Raw genomic sequence first — 15,323 nt, forward strand, 5'->3', positions numbered from 1 at the left:
GTTTATATCTAACTAATTAAAAATATAAAAACATTTATAGTAAAAATTAATGAAAATTAACAAATACTGCAAAACATATCCTATTAGTTACCTTTCGTCCCTTTCATAGAGACACCACTTATTGGTTGCAGTGTTATCTTCTTTAGAATCGGCGTGGTATTATTTTATTTTCTTTAATGTATTTTCTTTATAAATTTGTATACGAAAACATATATTTTTTGTTTGCTTTTTTTTTTTAAATTGCTATCAATTTTTCTATATTGTTTTAATTCTAGATTTCATGGTGTAGAATAAGAATTAAGAGATGCATGTATTATTTTGATTTTATGTCATAGTTTCCTAATATTTGATTAGGAAGGGAAAATCCATTTGAAAAGGAAAAAGAATCTGACAATAACTTTTTATGGAAAAAATACAAAACCAAAAGGGACCAAAATTAAATTATATATTTATTACTTTTTATTTACACAATGAATAAATAAGTAGTAGTTGTTGTATTATTTTACAAGCAATGATCAGCACCTTGTTTTGGGACCACATCCATGACAAAACAACTGTCCACTAGAAAACGCACTTATCACTTATCAACAACAAACTCTGACCCTTCCTTACCTCAAAAGTCTCATAACCCTATCCGTTGCATAAACTATAAGATATTTTAATACAATGAACACATATAGTTGCTACTCAACTTTCTCAAATACTACACAATTTTATCTTTTAAATATTATAAAAATTTAATCTCAAATCATACTTTAGAAAAATTCATTGTGAAACAATAAAAAGTCCTTAAATATTAAAGTTTTATCAATTTGAGTCATGGTCATTTTTTTTCTTAAATTAAAATTACCTCATAAGTTGAAAAAAATAATCAAATTGGCATTTTAACAAAAAAAGAAGAAAAAGATATCTAAGATATTTTATCAGAAAAAGAAAAAGAAAAAGAAAAAGAAAAAGAAAAAAGAAACCTAAGATATTTTAGTTTACTTCTCTTCTGTTGTGAATTGAAGAATCCTATCTCAACCTGATATTACAGTACACACACAGACAATACATAACCAAACCAACTTTGTTTTAACACAGTGACACCAACCACTCTCTTTCTCTCTCTCGCTCTCTCACGCACAAACACAAATTCTCTCTAATCTTGTTGATTCATTCATCAATTCAACTCCTTTCTTGTTTGTTTGATGGAAAACTGTCTCATCCACCACCACCATCACACACTCCTCACTCTACCATCATCGTCTCATAAACCCCACTTCAGATTCTTCACAAGGCCTGATTTTGGTGGCGGTGGTGGTGCTTTTTCTGTTTCTTCCTCGTGTTTGTTACACCACAGGCGTAGACCCTTCATCAGAGCAAGTGCTGGAGCCAGCCCATGTGAGTTTAGCAGCCTCAACTCTCCTCTGGAGCCTCGTTCCATGGTGGGGAAGTTCCTCAGTGGCGTCCTTCAAAACCACCCTCAGATGTTCCATGTTGCTGTTGGGGAAGAGCTCAAGCTCTTGGCTGAGGATCGTGATGCGGCACATGCTCGCATGGTGCTTGGTTCTGTCACTGATGAGGCCTTGCTGCACAGGTTGGTTGGCGGATTATGAGTTTTTTTTTATACCCTTTATTTTTTTTTCTTTTTGAAGTTGTTTTGTTGTGATTTATGAGGTTTGAATTTCATGTAGCTTTTTGGGACGATTTTGGCGTGTTGAAATATTTGTCAAACTGTATTTAAGGATTCTATTCTATCATGAGTTTACTTGAAAATCTGATCTGTGCTAAGGTTTTAAATTGTGGTTGCGGCGGTTTCATCCTTGATTTTGTGAGAAAGTGCTGATAAAAGTGGCTGATGTGGGGCTCAAAAACCTTGACGCCATACTTGAGATATTGGGAGAAATTGTTGATAAATGTGGCCGATGTGGCGGAAACTGCAAAAATCCTTGTTTTGCCTCCATAATTGCTGTTCTGGACCACTCTTTACAACCTTAACATGTTACTTTATGATATGTGTGACTTCAATGCGGAAATTTTGGTGATTCAATGTGTAAACCTTGCATCTGGGTTTTGTTAATAGATGTATGTATATGCGGAAGTGCGATAAACATATTGTGGTTTTCCTGATTTATTAGGGTGGGTTAATCTTTTTTTTTTTTTATCGTAAAGGGAAAGAACTTTGAACTCAATTTTCTAGACTTGCAGAGGTCAGAGGTTTGTTTGTGTGTTTGTACAGTGAGTGTAAGGAGCGAGACCTTACCATGCTGTGTACCTTAACAAGCTTCATTTGGTTTTTTTGTGGTTTACAAGTTTTACTTTTGTAGATAAGATACTTTTTTTGGAGCGTAAGGGAAACTGTAACTGAAGGGGATATAAGATGTTTTAAGAAACAGAGAAAACAGGAAAGATTGGTTGGAAAAGAAAGAATCAGGAAGGAGCTTACTTGAGAAGCAAAATCTTAAAACATTCATAAATAGAATACTAAAGAAGCCTCCAAAAATGAAGACCTTATCCTGTTAAAATATTCCATGACCAAGTGATGCCCTTGAAGATGCTAGCATGACACTCCAAATCTCCGATCATATAGGTCTTAGCTTGTACTGCAGTTTCGTAACAAAGTTTTGGCTTGCAGATTTTACCTTTGTATCTGAGCATTTGAGCCAGTTCAAGATAACAAGAATGCATTTATTAGTCTTCAAGAACTACTAAAAATTGTTCTATGGGAAACTAAAAGGTTTAGACATAAGTGTCTTGCTGCTACTGAGCTAGCATGGTAAATGATACTTACCAGGGAATGCTATGCTAGAGACAGAATCACTGGAATGGGTCTAATATGGATCAAGAGTTTATGTTTATAGGAAAATTCAGATAGCATTCACTGTTTTTATGATTCTAATAATTCCTAAAGCATTGGTAATCATTCAATCGTGAATAGCTTTTGGGTCCAGGGTAGAGTCAGAGGAACAATAATAAGAACTGTCATTTCAGGTAACCTAAGTTTGGCATAAAATTGTCTCTTCACGAGGTTCATAGAGAGGCCTGTATCAGGTCTTTTCTTTTGCAAGATAACACAGGAGATTGTCGGAAAAATACAATCACAATGTTTTGTAGCTGTCTTAACTCCGTAGCCATTATCAATTCAGGGACAAGTATAATAGTGTTATCTACTTTTATTGAATCAGAGATTGTGTTTTTGCAGCTTATATAGGACGTGGAAGGTACTGCAAATAGTTCAATGAACATGTGATTGTCTTCTTTTAACTTAGCATTTCTTCTCCTTCCACCAAATGAAGTATGTATTTTGCAAAACAAGCTTTTACGGAACCATGGAACATTTGTATTATAGAACTGTCACATTTTACGTGGGTTGTCAACAGGTTATTTTGGTTAACATTTTCTAAGCGCATGTAAACATATCGGAAGAGTTTGCCAACTATATATTGATATCTGCCATGCATGTTTACCTGCCATATTATTTTCTTATGTATTAATATAAAATATTAAAAACTTCAGAGATTATTCACTCTATTGGAAATTGGGCTGCATCCACCATTTGTTTGATATTGTGTTGGTAGCATAATTGGACATTTCCTTTCTCACTTTCTTTTATTGTCTTATGATTGTCTTCAAATCCCCGAATTGTGACCAGCATTCTGTTTGTCAATCTTATAATCCGAGCATAGTTTTGCGGCAAGGATTAATTTTAGGTCCATATCTCAACGCCTTGGCTCTGGACATTCTTAAACGGAACATCCAAGAATAGAGAGCCGTTGTGTCATTGCGTTAATTTTACAAATGATATAATGATAGTTGATGAATCAAGCAAAGTACTAAATTTGAACTTCATTCTAGAGTGGACAAGCTTTGGTATCAAGTTTCTTTTGATCAAGTAGGAGTAAGACAAAGCCTAAGGAATGTAAGATCAGTAAGATGTGGATTCATGATCGTTTGGAGAGGTGAAAACTATGGAGTGTATCATACCACAACTTGCACGGTTTGGTCATCATTCCTGGTCTAAAGCTAAACCAAACTTTCTCGGATCCTTCTTGATTGTTTTGCAGTCCCTAAAATTAGTGGCCATTTTCCTGGTACACGTAGGCTGACAAATCAATGGTTACATGATTTTAAGGTGGAGAATTTAAATCTTCTTCTCTGGATTGTACCTTAAAACTTAGAGCATGAACAATCACCATTTGTTGTTGTCTCTTCTTATATGTTGACAATAAAACTTCTCACTTCTTAATGGGAGCAGAGGATAGCTGACAACTTTTGGTTCCCTCTGAAACCTTCTAATACAATGTACTAGCTTTTGTGAGATTTGAGATACTTGAACTTTTGCTGACGGCCATTTCCTTTCACCACTTTGACCTGAATTGTCCTGTAATGTCTTTTACATTGTTTTAATTGGAGTTAAATATTGATGGTCTTTTCAGATATGAAGCAGTATCTGCATGATTAAATGAATCCAGGAATTGCCTGGCATCAAGTCATGCCCTGGAATGAAATAAACAGAACAGTTAAACCTAAGTCTTAAATTCCTCAGTAATTGCATAACAAACTTGTAGATATCCATTGAAAAGATGTTGACTTGAACCTTTTCTGAATGCCAGGAGGATTGCACAACTAAAAGAGAATCAATGTCAAGTTGCTGTAGAAGATGTTATGTACTTGCTGATTTTTTACAAGTTTTCTGAGATCAGGGTCCCTTTGGTACCAAAACTTTCTAGTTGCCTTTACAATGGCAGGCTAGAGATATTGCCTTCTAAGGACTGGGAACTAGAGTCTATTCATAGCTTGGAAGTTTTGGATATGATAAGGGAACACGTAACTACTGTAACTGGCTTGAAAGCAAAATCTAGTGTAACTGAGTGTTGGGCGACAACCAAAGTTAGACAATTCTTACTTGCCCGGGTTTATGTTGCCTCCATATTATATGGTTACTTTTTGAAGTCAGTTTCATTGAGGTACCACCTAGAACGAAATCTATCGTTGGCTGACCATGATATTCACCTTGGTCATAGGACTTCCCTTATGTGTTCTTACGGATTCAAAGAGGCCATCTTTGGCCACTTGAGTAACATGCCATCCTTAGGGCAAGGGTTAATCAGGCCAGAAGAGGAAGTTGAGGACTTAAAATGTTATGTTATGAGCTTTCATCCTGGATCATTGCAAAGATGTGCCAGATTGAGATCTAAGGAGGCTGTGAATTTGGTGGGTAGTTATAGTTGTGCACTCTTTAACAACAAGGATTCGGGTTCGTTTGAGAATGATGATGTTATTTTGACTTCATTTTCTAGCTTGAAGAGACTAGTATTGGAAGCTGTTGCTTTTGGATCTTTCCTGTGGGAGACAGAAGATTACATTGACAATGTCTATAAGCTTAAGGAAGACTAAATAGTGTAAGGGCACTAGTAGCCAAAAAAATTGAGTTGTGAAGCGAATTCTCCTTGTATATAGAGTGAGTTTTGGTTTTAGATTTTAAATGTTGGGGTTAAGTGTTGGAGTTATGTTTATATTGTATATATAGTACACCTTTACTCTATATAATGTAAAGCTCTAGTACTTGGACTTTCTAAGTTGATAGATATTTTGAACAGTACAAAGTTGTTTGGATCAATATCTTTTGAATATTTACCAGGTTTTTACATTATCACAGTAGAGAAAAGAATTTTGCAATTCCTCGTTTGCACAGAATTGGAATTAGTTTCCTTAAGTTCTTTTTGTATTATTCTTCAATCAAATTGGAATTTCATTCGATGCAAATGTTTATTATGCAGATTGCTGAGGTGAAACTTCAGTTTTGATTAGATAATGATACCAAAAACACTTCAGGAAATGAGTACCAGTTTTTTCAGGATGGAAACCAAAAATTTACATGAATGACACAGGTTGCATATAATACTGGCTAAGTTATGCATCTTCATGTTTAGAATTGTTTATGTTTGCATTCCTCTAATGTGTACCTCAAGAGATGAGTTACAGAAGCTTAAGAGTTCAACAATCCTTATATTGTCCTTAAAAATATAGTGTCGACATCTTCCCTTTATCCTTTCCTTTTGCATGTCATGGTGAAACTTATCGTATTTCCATCACTTCAAATAATATGGACTTGTTTGATGAGAAGATGATTCAATTTTTTCTTTTACTTCTATTAATAATCACATATATTTCACTCTATTTTTACCATGGTTTTCCTTGTTTACAGATTTTTCTGTTAAAAAATTGATTGAGGACTAACTGAAGGTCTATTACAGTCTCAAACTCAAGGTCTAAACTGAACAGAATTAGTGAGTAAACACTGATTTTCACAGGAATTACATGTAAGGTGGAATTGCTTCAAAATCTTTACTATAGAGTGATTAATCAAAAGTTTAGTATGTATTTGATTTTTCATTGTTTTCCTTTTTAATTATTCCTTGCAAATATTCCAAGAAGATGTACTTAACAACTAATCCATGAACTTCTTGTTGGTAACATATTTTGTAACCAAATGGCCAAAGCAGTAGTGTATTTCTCATATTAATAGAATTGTAACTTCTACATTCTTGAAAAATCCAATATTATGTTATAGTAAACCTTTTAGATGCTTTTGTTTTTCTTGGTCAAATCTTCGCCATCAGGCTTTTGATGCAGTGTTGGTTTCTCTAAGGGCCTTATTGTTGAAGATGATAATGGAAGTAATAAATTTGGTAGGCCTTGTAGTGTTTGGATCTTCTTAAAGATGGCATCACAGGATCAATATTTGTTACTGGATATGTGGTTGGTGTTCTTGCAGGAATTAAAGATCTCACTTGAAGATGGTTTGAAAGATCAATTTGACAGAGCATTTGAGAGAGTTCACCAAATTTTGTAATATATGTAATATATAACGCATTCTAAATCAAAAGAATATTTTTCAATATTGATTTTATTAAGATTGTAGAATTAACGTAATATGATCTCATTAAAATCATAAGATGTTTGCTGTATATATATGTTGTAACTTTATTTTATTTTTAATCGATATTAAATCTTCAATATTTTTATTAAAATTAGTTTTGAAAAATCGATATTAACAAAATCTTTTACTAAATTTGTTTAAAAAACTCATAAATTAGAGAGAAGTATAATTATAATTTTGATTACTAACTTCTCCGACTATAAAATAGACATGGAGTAAGGGATGTCTCCATTTCTTCTATATTTGTTGTGTTTCTTTCGTTGGTGGAGGATCTTTTAAACATTCTTCCCACAAAAATATTTGTGAATGTTCACTCAGAGTCCCGTGGACATGTGAATAATTTTAGGGTTTTGTTTTGAATAAATGATTTTATTTAGAGTTTTATTTTGTAATTAATTGAAATTATGTTTTTTTTAATTATAAAGACTTGTTGAATTTGAATTTTTGTAAGGATATTATCCTTTAAAATTTTAAATTTTTACTTGTACCGTAACATCAAATTGTTGTACTAATGCAAAATGTATTTATTAATACTAAAACTATCAAAACTAAAACTAGTAAGAGAAAACTCAAACTTTCATAATATAAGCCTACTCCTAGATAATTTTCAAATAAAGTAACTAATGTTATAGTGGATCCTAATTCCATGGTTCCAATAGATATACTATTCACTCTTGTTTTATCATCCTTATTGCATTATATGTTATGGGTGATAGATTTTTGAACCATTGAAAAGATAACACAACTTCATTATCTATGAATACTAATGTTTAAATTTTGATGTGATTTATAATATGTTAAAGTTATATAATATTACCTAAGTTCAATTTTTTAATTCTGTTCGAATGACAATTTTTATCTAAGACATGACATAATAGGCAAGCACCACACCATCTTAGGTGGACCGTATTTGTCTTCATCCAACTATTTTCATTGATTTTCTTTTTAAACTACGAAACAATATGTTGGACACGCCTTCAGTGAAGTAAAATTGTCTCCGTACAATACACAATCACTGAGACATGCATGCATCTTTTTGTATTTCAATCTCGTTGGACATATAATTTTTTTCGCCTTGTAATTATCGATAGGTAACACATTATTTTCTGAAAGCATCTTCTTCAACAACTTCAACAATTTTGTGAAACTTTTATTAGTTCATCAATTCCTTGATTTTAAATTAAACAATTTCAAAATTGTCAACAGTCGTGTAAAGTTAGCACATTCTAGGTGTAACTCTTCCTCTGAATCATACATAAGAGAATCATATAATTGAGTTTTACCAAATGTTTTTCACCAACATCACATATCATGCCCTCTAAATGACCACTCATCCATTTGTCTACATAATTTGTTCCTCATGCGTTGTAGGCTTGTGTAATACTTCTTCATGTCAAGGTCCAAACTGTATAAATCCTCATTATACCGAATATGAATATATGATCACACATTGTGCCTAAGTGTCGACGTATTTAATTAAGACAACGAACACAAGAAAAAAATGTCTCTTCACAAAGATTGCGTGTTCTTAAGCATATTGTAAGAACTCAAAATTCGTCGTTTCATAATTTTCACTGATGCGACATCCATTCATTCAACTTCGATCCATACTATGTCTGAAGAAAACTCCATCAATATCAAATTTTTAACTTTCACATGGTGAGACCCTACCCATGCAAATAAAATATTTTTTAATAATTTGTTAACACATATACAAAGAAGTTTAACATCATAAATTTGGTAAAATTTTGGCAGCATTTTACATTAGTTCCGAAGTACATGAAATGAAAGTTATCACTCATAACCACAATCAAGTCTGCATCCTGAGAACAACAAAAAATGGTCTCAACCAAAATTTTATCAAACTTATGCATAAACTTCATTATATATGTTGTAATAAATTATTAAAAAAAGAATCAATCTGTTTGATAAGAAAATTCAAGATTATACAAATGATTAAAAGTTTAATTATTTATGCCAAATGGTTCTCTCAATGGTTAACTAAAATTATAATAAATCTTAATATAAATAAAAATATACCAAATAATAATAAAAAATCTAATAAATCTAAAATTATATAAACATACAACATCCAATCAGACATCTAAAATTGTCAAAAAAAACAACATAATAATAAATGTAAAATTACTTAAACAAACAATAATAAATCTAAATTTGATATTAAAAATACTCTAAATATTTAAATAAAACAAAACATGCCTTAAAAAACCTAAAAAAAGTTGTCTAAGATAAAAAAGAAGGAAAGATTAACCTTATAATGAAATCAAAGCTCAAAATGAAGTTGGATGGAGGGAGTGATCCTCATCATCTTGTTAAGGTTTGCTTTTAATCCTTGAAAATGCAAAGTAATGAGCACGAAATTGGTAAAACAAAAGGAATTTCCATAAACAAAAGCAAAAAAAGGTTGAAAGTGAGTGAAACGAGGAAAACTTACCTTAGAACTTCTTCGTCACCATTGTTGATGAACGCTAAGTAGCTTAAGAAGAAAGCATGAAGCAATAATGCAACAAAATAAGGTTTGCGCTGCTTCTTAAATTTTTTAAGAAACCTATGACATCAGACATGCTAGAGGTTGACATCATTTAGGCCTTTGACGTCGAAAACTGTTTGGGGTTGACATCAATTAATGACGTATCTAAGGTAGGCCGACGTCATTTAGGCATTTGACATCATAGGAACAAGGTGTCATCATCAATTTTATTCCAAAAATTCAAAAATGTCACCGATCATTTTGACATTGACATTTTGCTTGCGTGACGTCAAATGATTGACATGGAAAGTGTTCTTTTGTGTGTTAGTATATAGTTAGAGGATTTGTTGGGGGAAGATAGTTTGAGTTATGTAAGGAAAATAAATTTTTATAGCAAAAACTTGATGAGTTTACTACCATATTGTTTTCTCCCATCCATCACATTTACAGATGAAGGAATATTTTCAAATATTTTTTTGTATTATTGTATTGGTTACATTCCCATCTTAATCTACAATTAGTATTTTCAAGCCTTGTTTAGTTTTCACTCTAAACACTACTACATAGAGTTGTCCATGTGTGAACACCGGTCGGGGAAGATAAAGTCCAACATTTGACAAAGTTTGTCCTTGACTTTTGTTCATTCTTTGAAACTCGAAAGGAATGCTTGAATCAAAAGGAGTTTATATGCGAAAAAAAGAGAGTAGAATTTCTGGTGGGCTGAGCTTAAGTTGTATATAGGCCAAGCTTATCTCTATGTTTGTCTTGCCAAAGTTGTCTCGTGCCAAGCTTGCTAAAGTTGTCTTCTATCGAGCTTGTCAAGCTTGCTGAGACTGTCTCCTGCCAAGCTTGTTGATATTGTCTCATGCTAAGCTTGTGTCCATATTTCTCCCTTCGAACTTGTTGTTGTCTTCTGTCGAACTTATATGGATGTTTTCTTCTCAAGCTAGTATCTATTGCTAGCATTTGGGTTAAACTGAAAAACTTAATCGAACAGGAACCAATACCTCATTTACATTGTTGGCCACGTGTCCAAGTTATACTCTTCTTTAGTTAAGTTTTAACATTTTAGTTATTTGTTTTTGGTTGACTTGTAGATTTTCTTTAAGATTCTAATTATATTATATATATATATATATATATATATTTATATATATTATAGATTATTTAGTACACTAAATTAAAAACTGAGAATTGGATTTTGTTTATCTTAAAAAGTAATTGAAAATATGTATAATATATTTTAACACAATTTAATGAAATCCAAAATCTAATTATATATATATATATACGTATGTACTTTTATACAATATTCTTTTATATTTTAAATTTTCAAAAATGTTTTTATACGTATTATTCTTATGTTTTTATACAATAACCTATGAACAAGAACGAACAGGAGAGAACTCCCAATATGAGAATATGACCAAATGGTCATTTTGAGAATAAGACTTAAGTAGGAGTCGAACATTTGAACTTATATCAAGCACTTATGATTTGGAACGAATAATATCGGCTTAGATCGAACATAGTTAACTTAGTACAATTTACGATATTGAGCACTAGTACAGGACCGAGCGTTATCACTAGCCTAACAGCTAGTTCAAGACCGAGCGCTATCACTAGCCTAAGAGCTAGTACAAGACTGAGCGTTATCACTAGCCTAACTGCAAATACAAGACCGAGCGCTATTACTAGCCTAACGACTAATACTATATCGAGCGCTCTTTAAGAAACCGAGTATCAGACTAAGACCGAACACTCTTTATCTTAGACTAATCATTATAGGCTTAGGTCGAACACTTAGGGCTCATGTCGAACACTAAGAGCTTCGACCGGAAATCAATACCAACAAAGTACCAATACAAGACCAATCGCTACTGAGACCGAGCGGTAGTACAAAATAAGCACTACCGAGACCGAGCGCTACTAAGGATGAACGGTCATGAACTGAGAGGACTTCAAACACACCAAACCCAATTAATAACCGAACACAGGAGAAGGCCGAACGGCCAAATCAGAGCATGACCGAGCGGTCGACCCTGAACCCTTAGTGAACTACATAATTATGCAGAATAATGATCGACACCAAACATTACCAATTTCACTATACTCGTCCAACCTCTAATCCTCCAAACATATATCAAACACTTCTTTATACTGGACTAAGATTGCTTAAACTTTTCTAACATTGCTAAGAGAGTTTCATCACAGATTTAAGAATCAATTCTGCAGAATCATAAACTCAATGACCGGGAATCAGATTTCTTATACAGACTAAACTCAAACAATTTCCCCATTTCAATACCACACTACCTTTCAATTTCACTCGGCCACTGAACCATAATCATGCAGATACAAAATTATCATAATCACATCATCAACATTCCACACCAACAGCACCGAACATCCAATCCATCCAATTTTATACTCATACAGCTTTATCCAGATCAGTTTCATACACATGCATAATTATCAAACAACATTTTCATACATAAAAATCAAGTAATTAAATTATCTAGCTTCCCTTACCTCTTGACCGGACCGAACAATGATTATTCTTTTCCAGACTTTGCTTCCTTCCCAGGATTATACCAAGAACACCTATACTTCACTGAACGGTGAAGAAATACCAACCCAAATTACCAGAAAAATAGTCAGAACTAAGAAGAAGGAGCTGATGAACACATGCAACCAGGAACTTGGTTTGCATGTGCTAGGAAGTAGAATTTCTAAGAAGAGAATGAACTTACTTGACTCTAAACTTGATTTTGATCGGTGTAGATTGAAGATCTTGACTCCCAAATTGCTTAGACGGTGGCTGTTTGAGGAAAAAGTGAAAGGAGATGGAGTATTTCTAGAGAGAAGGAGGAGAAAAGGTAGAGGTTTGAGTTTTAGAGAGATGTAAATTCTAAGAAATGGGATGAGTTGTGTTTTGGGAAAGCCATATAAAATACTCAAGCTCATCTTTTTGAGACATCTGCCCCTTTCTTTCGCATGTCATTTTCAGGGATTTGACATATAAAATGTTTTTTTATTATTAATTAAAAAATATTTATAAGTTTTAAAAGAAATTTTATAAAAATAATTATTAAATAAATAATTCTATAATTTTTTTATGTAAATGAAATTTTATTATGAATAATTATTTGAATTAAAAAGGATAGTTATTAAAAGATTAATATTGAAAAAGATCTCTTTATTATGATTAATTATTTTAATTTTAAAAAACAGTTACTAAAAAGATAAAATTGAAAAATTATGTATTATTAAATAATATAACATAATGAAAGAAACTTCTACCTTAAAATAATAGAAATTGGAAAAAAATCCTTAAAATATTGTGATTCAGATTTGACCACTAACTCAAACTATTATATCCGTCTAATTGTTTATAAAAAAATAAATTTATAAAAAATAAATTTAATTCTAATTTAGAGAAGATCAACACTACTTCATTTAAAAAATTGATATTAAATTGAATAAAAAATAATAATATTTGATGTTTTTATTGACACGTGAGATTCTAACACATTGACAAAACACTTAAAACAAACTAAAATTAAAATCTAAAAGAAAATACTACAAATTAACACATCACTTAGTTTTAACACAGTTTATAACACATTAAATAAATTCAACAGAAAATATTTTAGCTTAAAAAATGATAGAGCGATATATTTGCAACACGTTATGATAACATAGAGTCAATTGAACTTTGCCAGAATAAGTTATAAAAGTAAAAAGAAAAGTAAATTTATAAAATTATTAAAAATGGAAAATAAAAATCGTAAAAGAAAAGTAATTTATATACCTTGTTTTATTTATTTTTCACATTTAAGGTTACCAGCTGAGTGTATAAAAGAAAATGTTCGAACAATAAGGTTCTCTGCTGTTTGATTGTGTTTTATTTTTTTATAAATTATCCTAAAAAATAATTTGAAATTTAAAAATAGCTACAAAGGTTTTTAATTAAATTTGTTTATATTATAAAAATAATTTATACTATCATCTAAACATAATAAATAATCACATATGACAAATTTAATAATTTCACATTATTTACTTTAAAGTCACGCATAATTTAATCATTTATTAACTGAAAATATGAAATTTATACTGATAATATGTAGCTTTCAAAATTATTCAAAATTTATTGTGAAAATGTGTTTCTCTTTTTCCTTTCCAAATGTTACCTGTTTTCTTTAATTGCAAAATTAAGATAGCAAAGGGAAAACAAAACAATCTATAATTGTTTTTATTTTTCAGTTTTAAAACTAATTATTCAAATCACTACCACTTTTTAAATATCAGAGAAAAGAATAAAAACTCAAAAATGCTTTCAAAAGAGTTTTCAAAAATAGTTCTAGCAAAAACTGCAGATATGCTTTGCCAACAGCAGTGAGCGAAATCAGCATATAATTCGTTAATTTAAAAAAAAAATTGTAACAGAAGAAACTATAAATACTATTGTTTCGCGAAAGAGAAAAGTTGAAATTTCTATTATATTTCCTTATATTCCGAAAAGATATTAGTATCTATAAATAAATATTAAAATACAAAATTTCATTAATTGAAAATGTAAATACTTTATAATTTCAATTAATAAAAAAATAATTTATAAGATGTCATCAACATTCTAGAAAGAAACTATTCTTCGCCCAAATCCAGCCCTCGGATCTGAAACAGCATATGCTAAGGAATAATTCTATGAAATGACGATAAAACCAGAAAACTATTGCTAATGACTTTGTCATCCCTTATCCTTATCCATCCAACACAACAAGGGGTAAAACTGTCTCATGATTGGATATTAAGGGTATACTCGTCTTTTCGTGGCTAAAGTGAGGGGTAAAATCGACAACGAGGTTTTTCTGTAATAATGGAAGTCGTTGGAGGGTAAAAGCGTAATATCAAAGAAACATTTTCATATCAATGTGGGGACCACAGCCCCCACCCCACTAACAGCCAAGCAATCTCTATTTAAATCTTTTAAAGGAATAAAATAATGAAATAAATGCTTAGAATATTTCTTCCCTCCCATATTTTAATTACGCTTTAATGTATTTTTTTTCGGAACTATATTTTTCCTCTATTTATCATGGTTATTTTGTAAATTTAACTTTCTATTTTTCATCAATTTTAATATATATTATTATATTATTTTGATCATTTGATTAATAGAAATATTTATAATTATTATTATAGTCTAAGTTTATTCTATCTTGTAATTTAAGATTTAATTTTTTTCTCATAATCATGTTATTAACTTTTTTATAAATAATAAATGGAGTATTGACAGTATTTTAATTGAGATTTTATCTTTCAATTACTTATTTGGATAAATTTAAAAATCTCTTTGTAAAAAGAAGTTATAATTTATTTTTTGAAAATATTGAAATAAAATGAAAAGGACCATCAACCTTTTTCACTCTATAATTTTATCCATTAATTAGTTTTTTTTAATTAAGATAAATGATTGTATAGGTTTGTCAAATTCGATTCTAAAATAATGAAAATTAATTTAATATTTGAGTATGTAAAAAGTAAAATAAATAGGTGGTTTGAAAAGTTTCATCGTATTATTCTATTATTAAATTTAATTTAAAAAATAAATTTGCATTAACATACCATTTTAGGATTAATTCGATATTAAATTATAAAATGTGTGGACCAAGTCCGATTACTTTATATCTATTTATTTTGGGAGACTAAATCAAATTATATTTCAAAAAACTTAAATTATTTTTATTTTTCAAACACTTTCGCGACCTACTTTACATTTATGTCCAATATTTTACAAATGTTATTTGTCAACTTACAATTAAATTTATATTTTTAAATTTTAACAAAAGTAAAAAATATTATATTTATTTATTTCTTTGGTTTCTTCTCCTTCCTTTTTCA

At 30.8% G+C, this 15,323-nt stretch overlaps 1 protein-coding gene across 1 annotated transcript; it reads left to right on the top strand.

Moving 5' to 3' along the window:
• The first annotated feature begins 1,095 nt into the window (after positions 1 to 1,095).
• LOC124830443 (phosphoserine aminotransferase, putative (DUF760)) lies at positions 1,096 to 5,635 on the top strand. Its single transcript, XM_047304146.2, has 2 exons — positions 1,096 to 1,579; positions 4,596 to 5,635. The coding sequence occupies exons 1-2, from the start codon at positions 1,191 to 1,193 to the stop codon at positions 5,377 to 5,379; spliced, it is 1,173 nt and encodes a 390-aa protein (XP_047160102.1). The 5' UTR covers positions 1,096 to 1,190; the 3' UTR covers positions 5,380 to 5,635.
• Positions 5,636 to 15,323: the final 9,688 nt, after the last annotated feature.

Source organism: Vigna umbellata, chromosome 11 (assembly GCF_029865625.1).
Source record: "Vigna umbellata cultivar VRB3 chromosome 11, Vumbellata_1.0, whole genome shotgun sequence".
Lineage (NCBI taxonomy): Eukaryota > Viridiplantae > Streptophyta > Magnoliopsida > Fabales > Fabaceae > Vigna > Vigna umbellata.

Excerpts from the sequence above, each read along its gene's own strand:
- LOC124830443 (XM_047304146.2), top strand. The coding sequence starts at position 1,191 with ATGGAAAACTGTCTCATCCACCACCACCATCACACACTCCTCACTCTA. Across the intron at positions 1,580-4,595 it reads GATGAGGCCTTGCTGCACAG|GAGGATTGCACAACTAAAAG; the intron begins GTTGGTTGGCGG and ends TCTGAATGCCAG.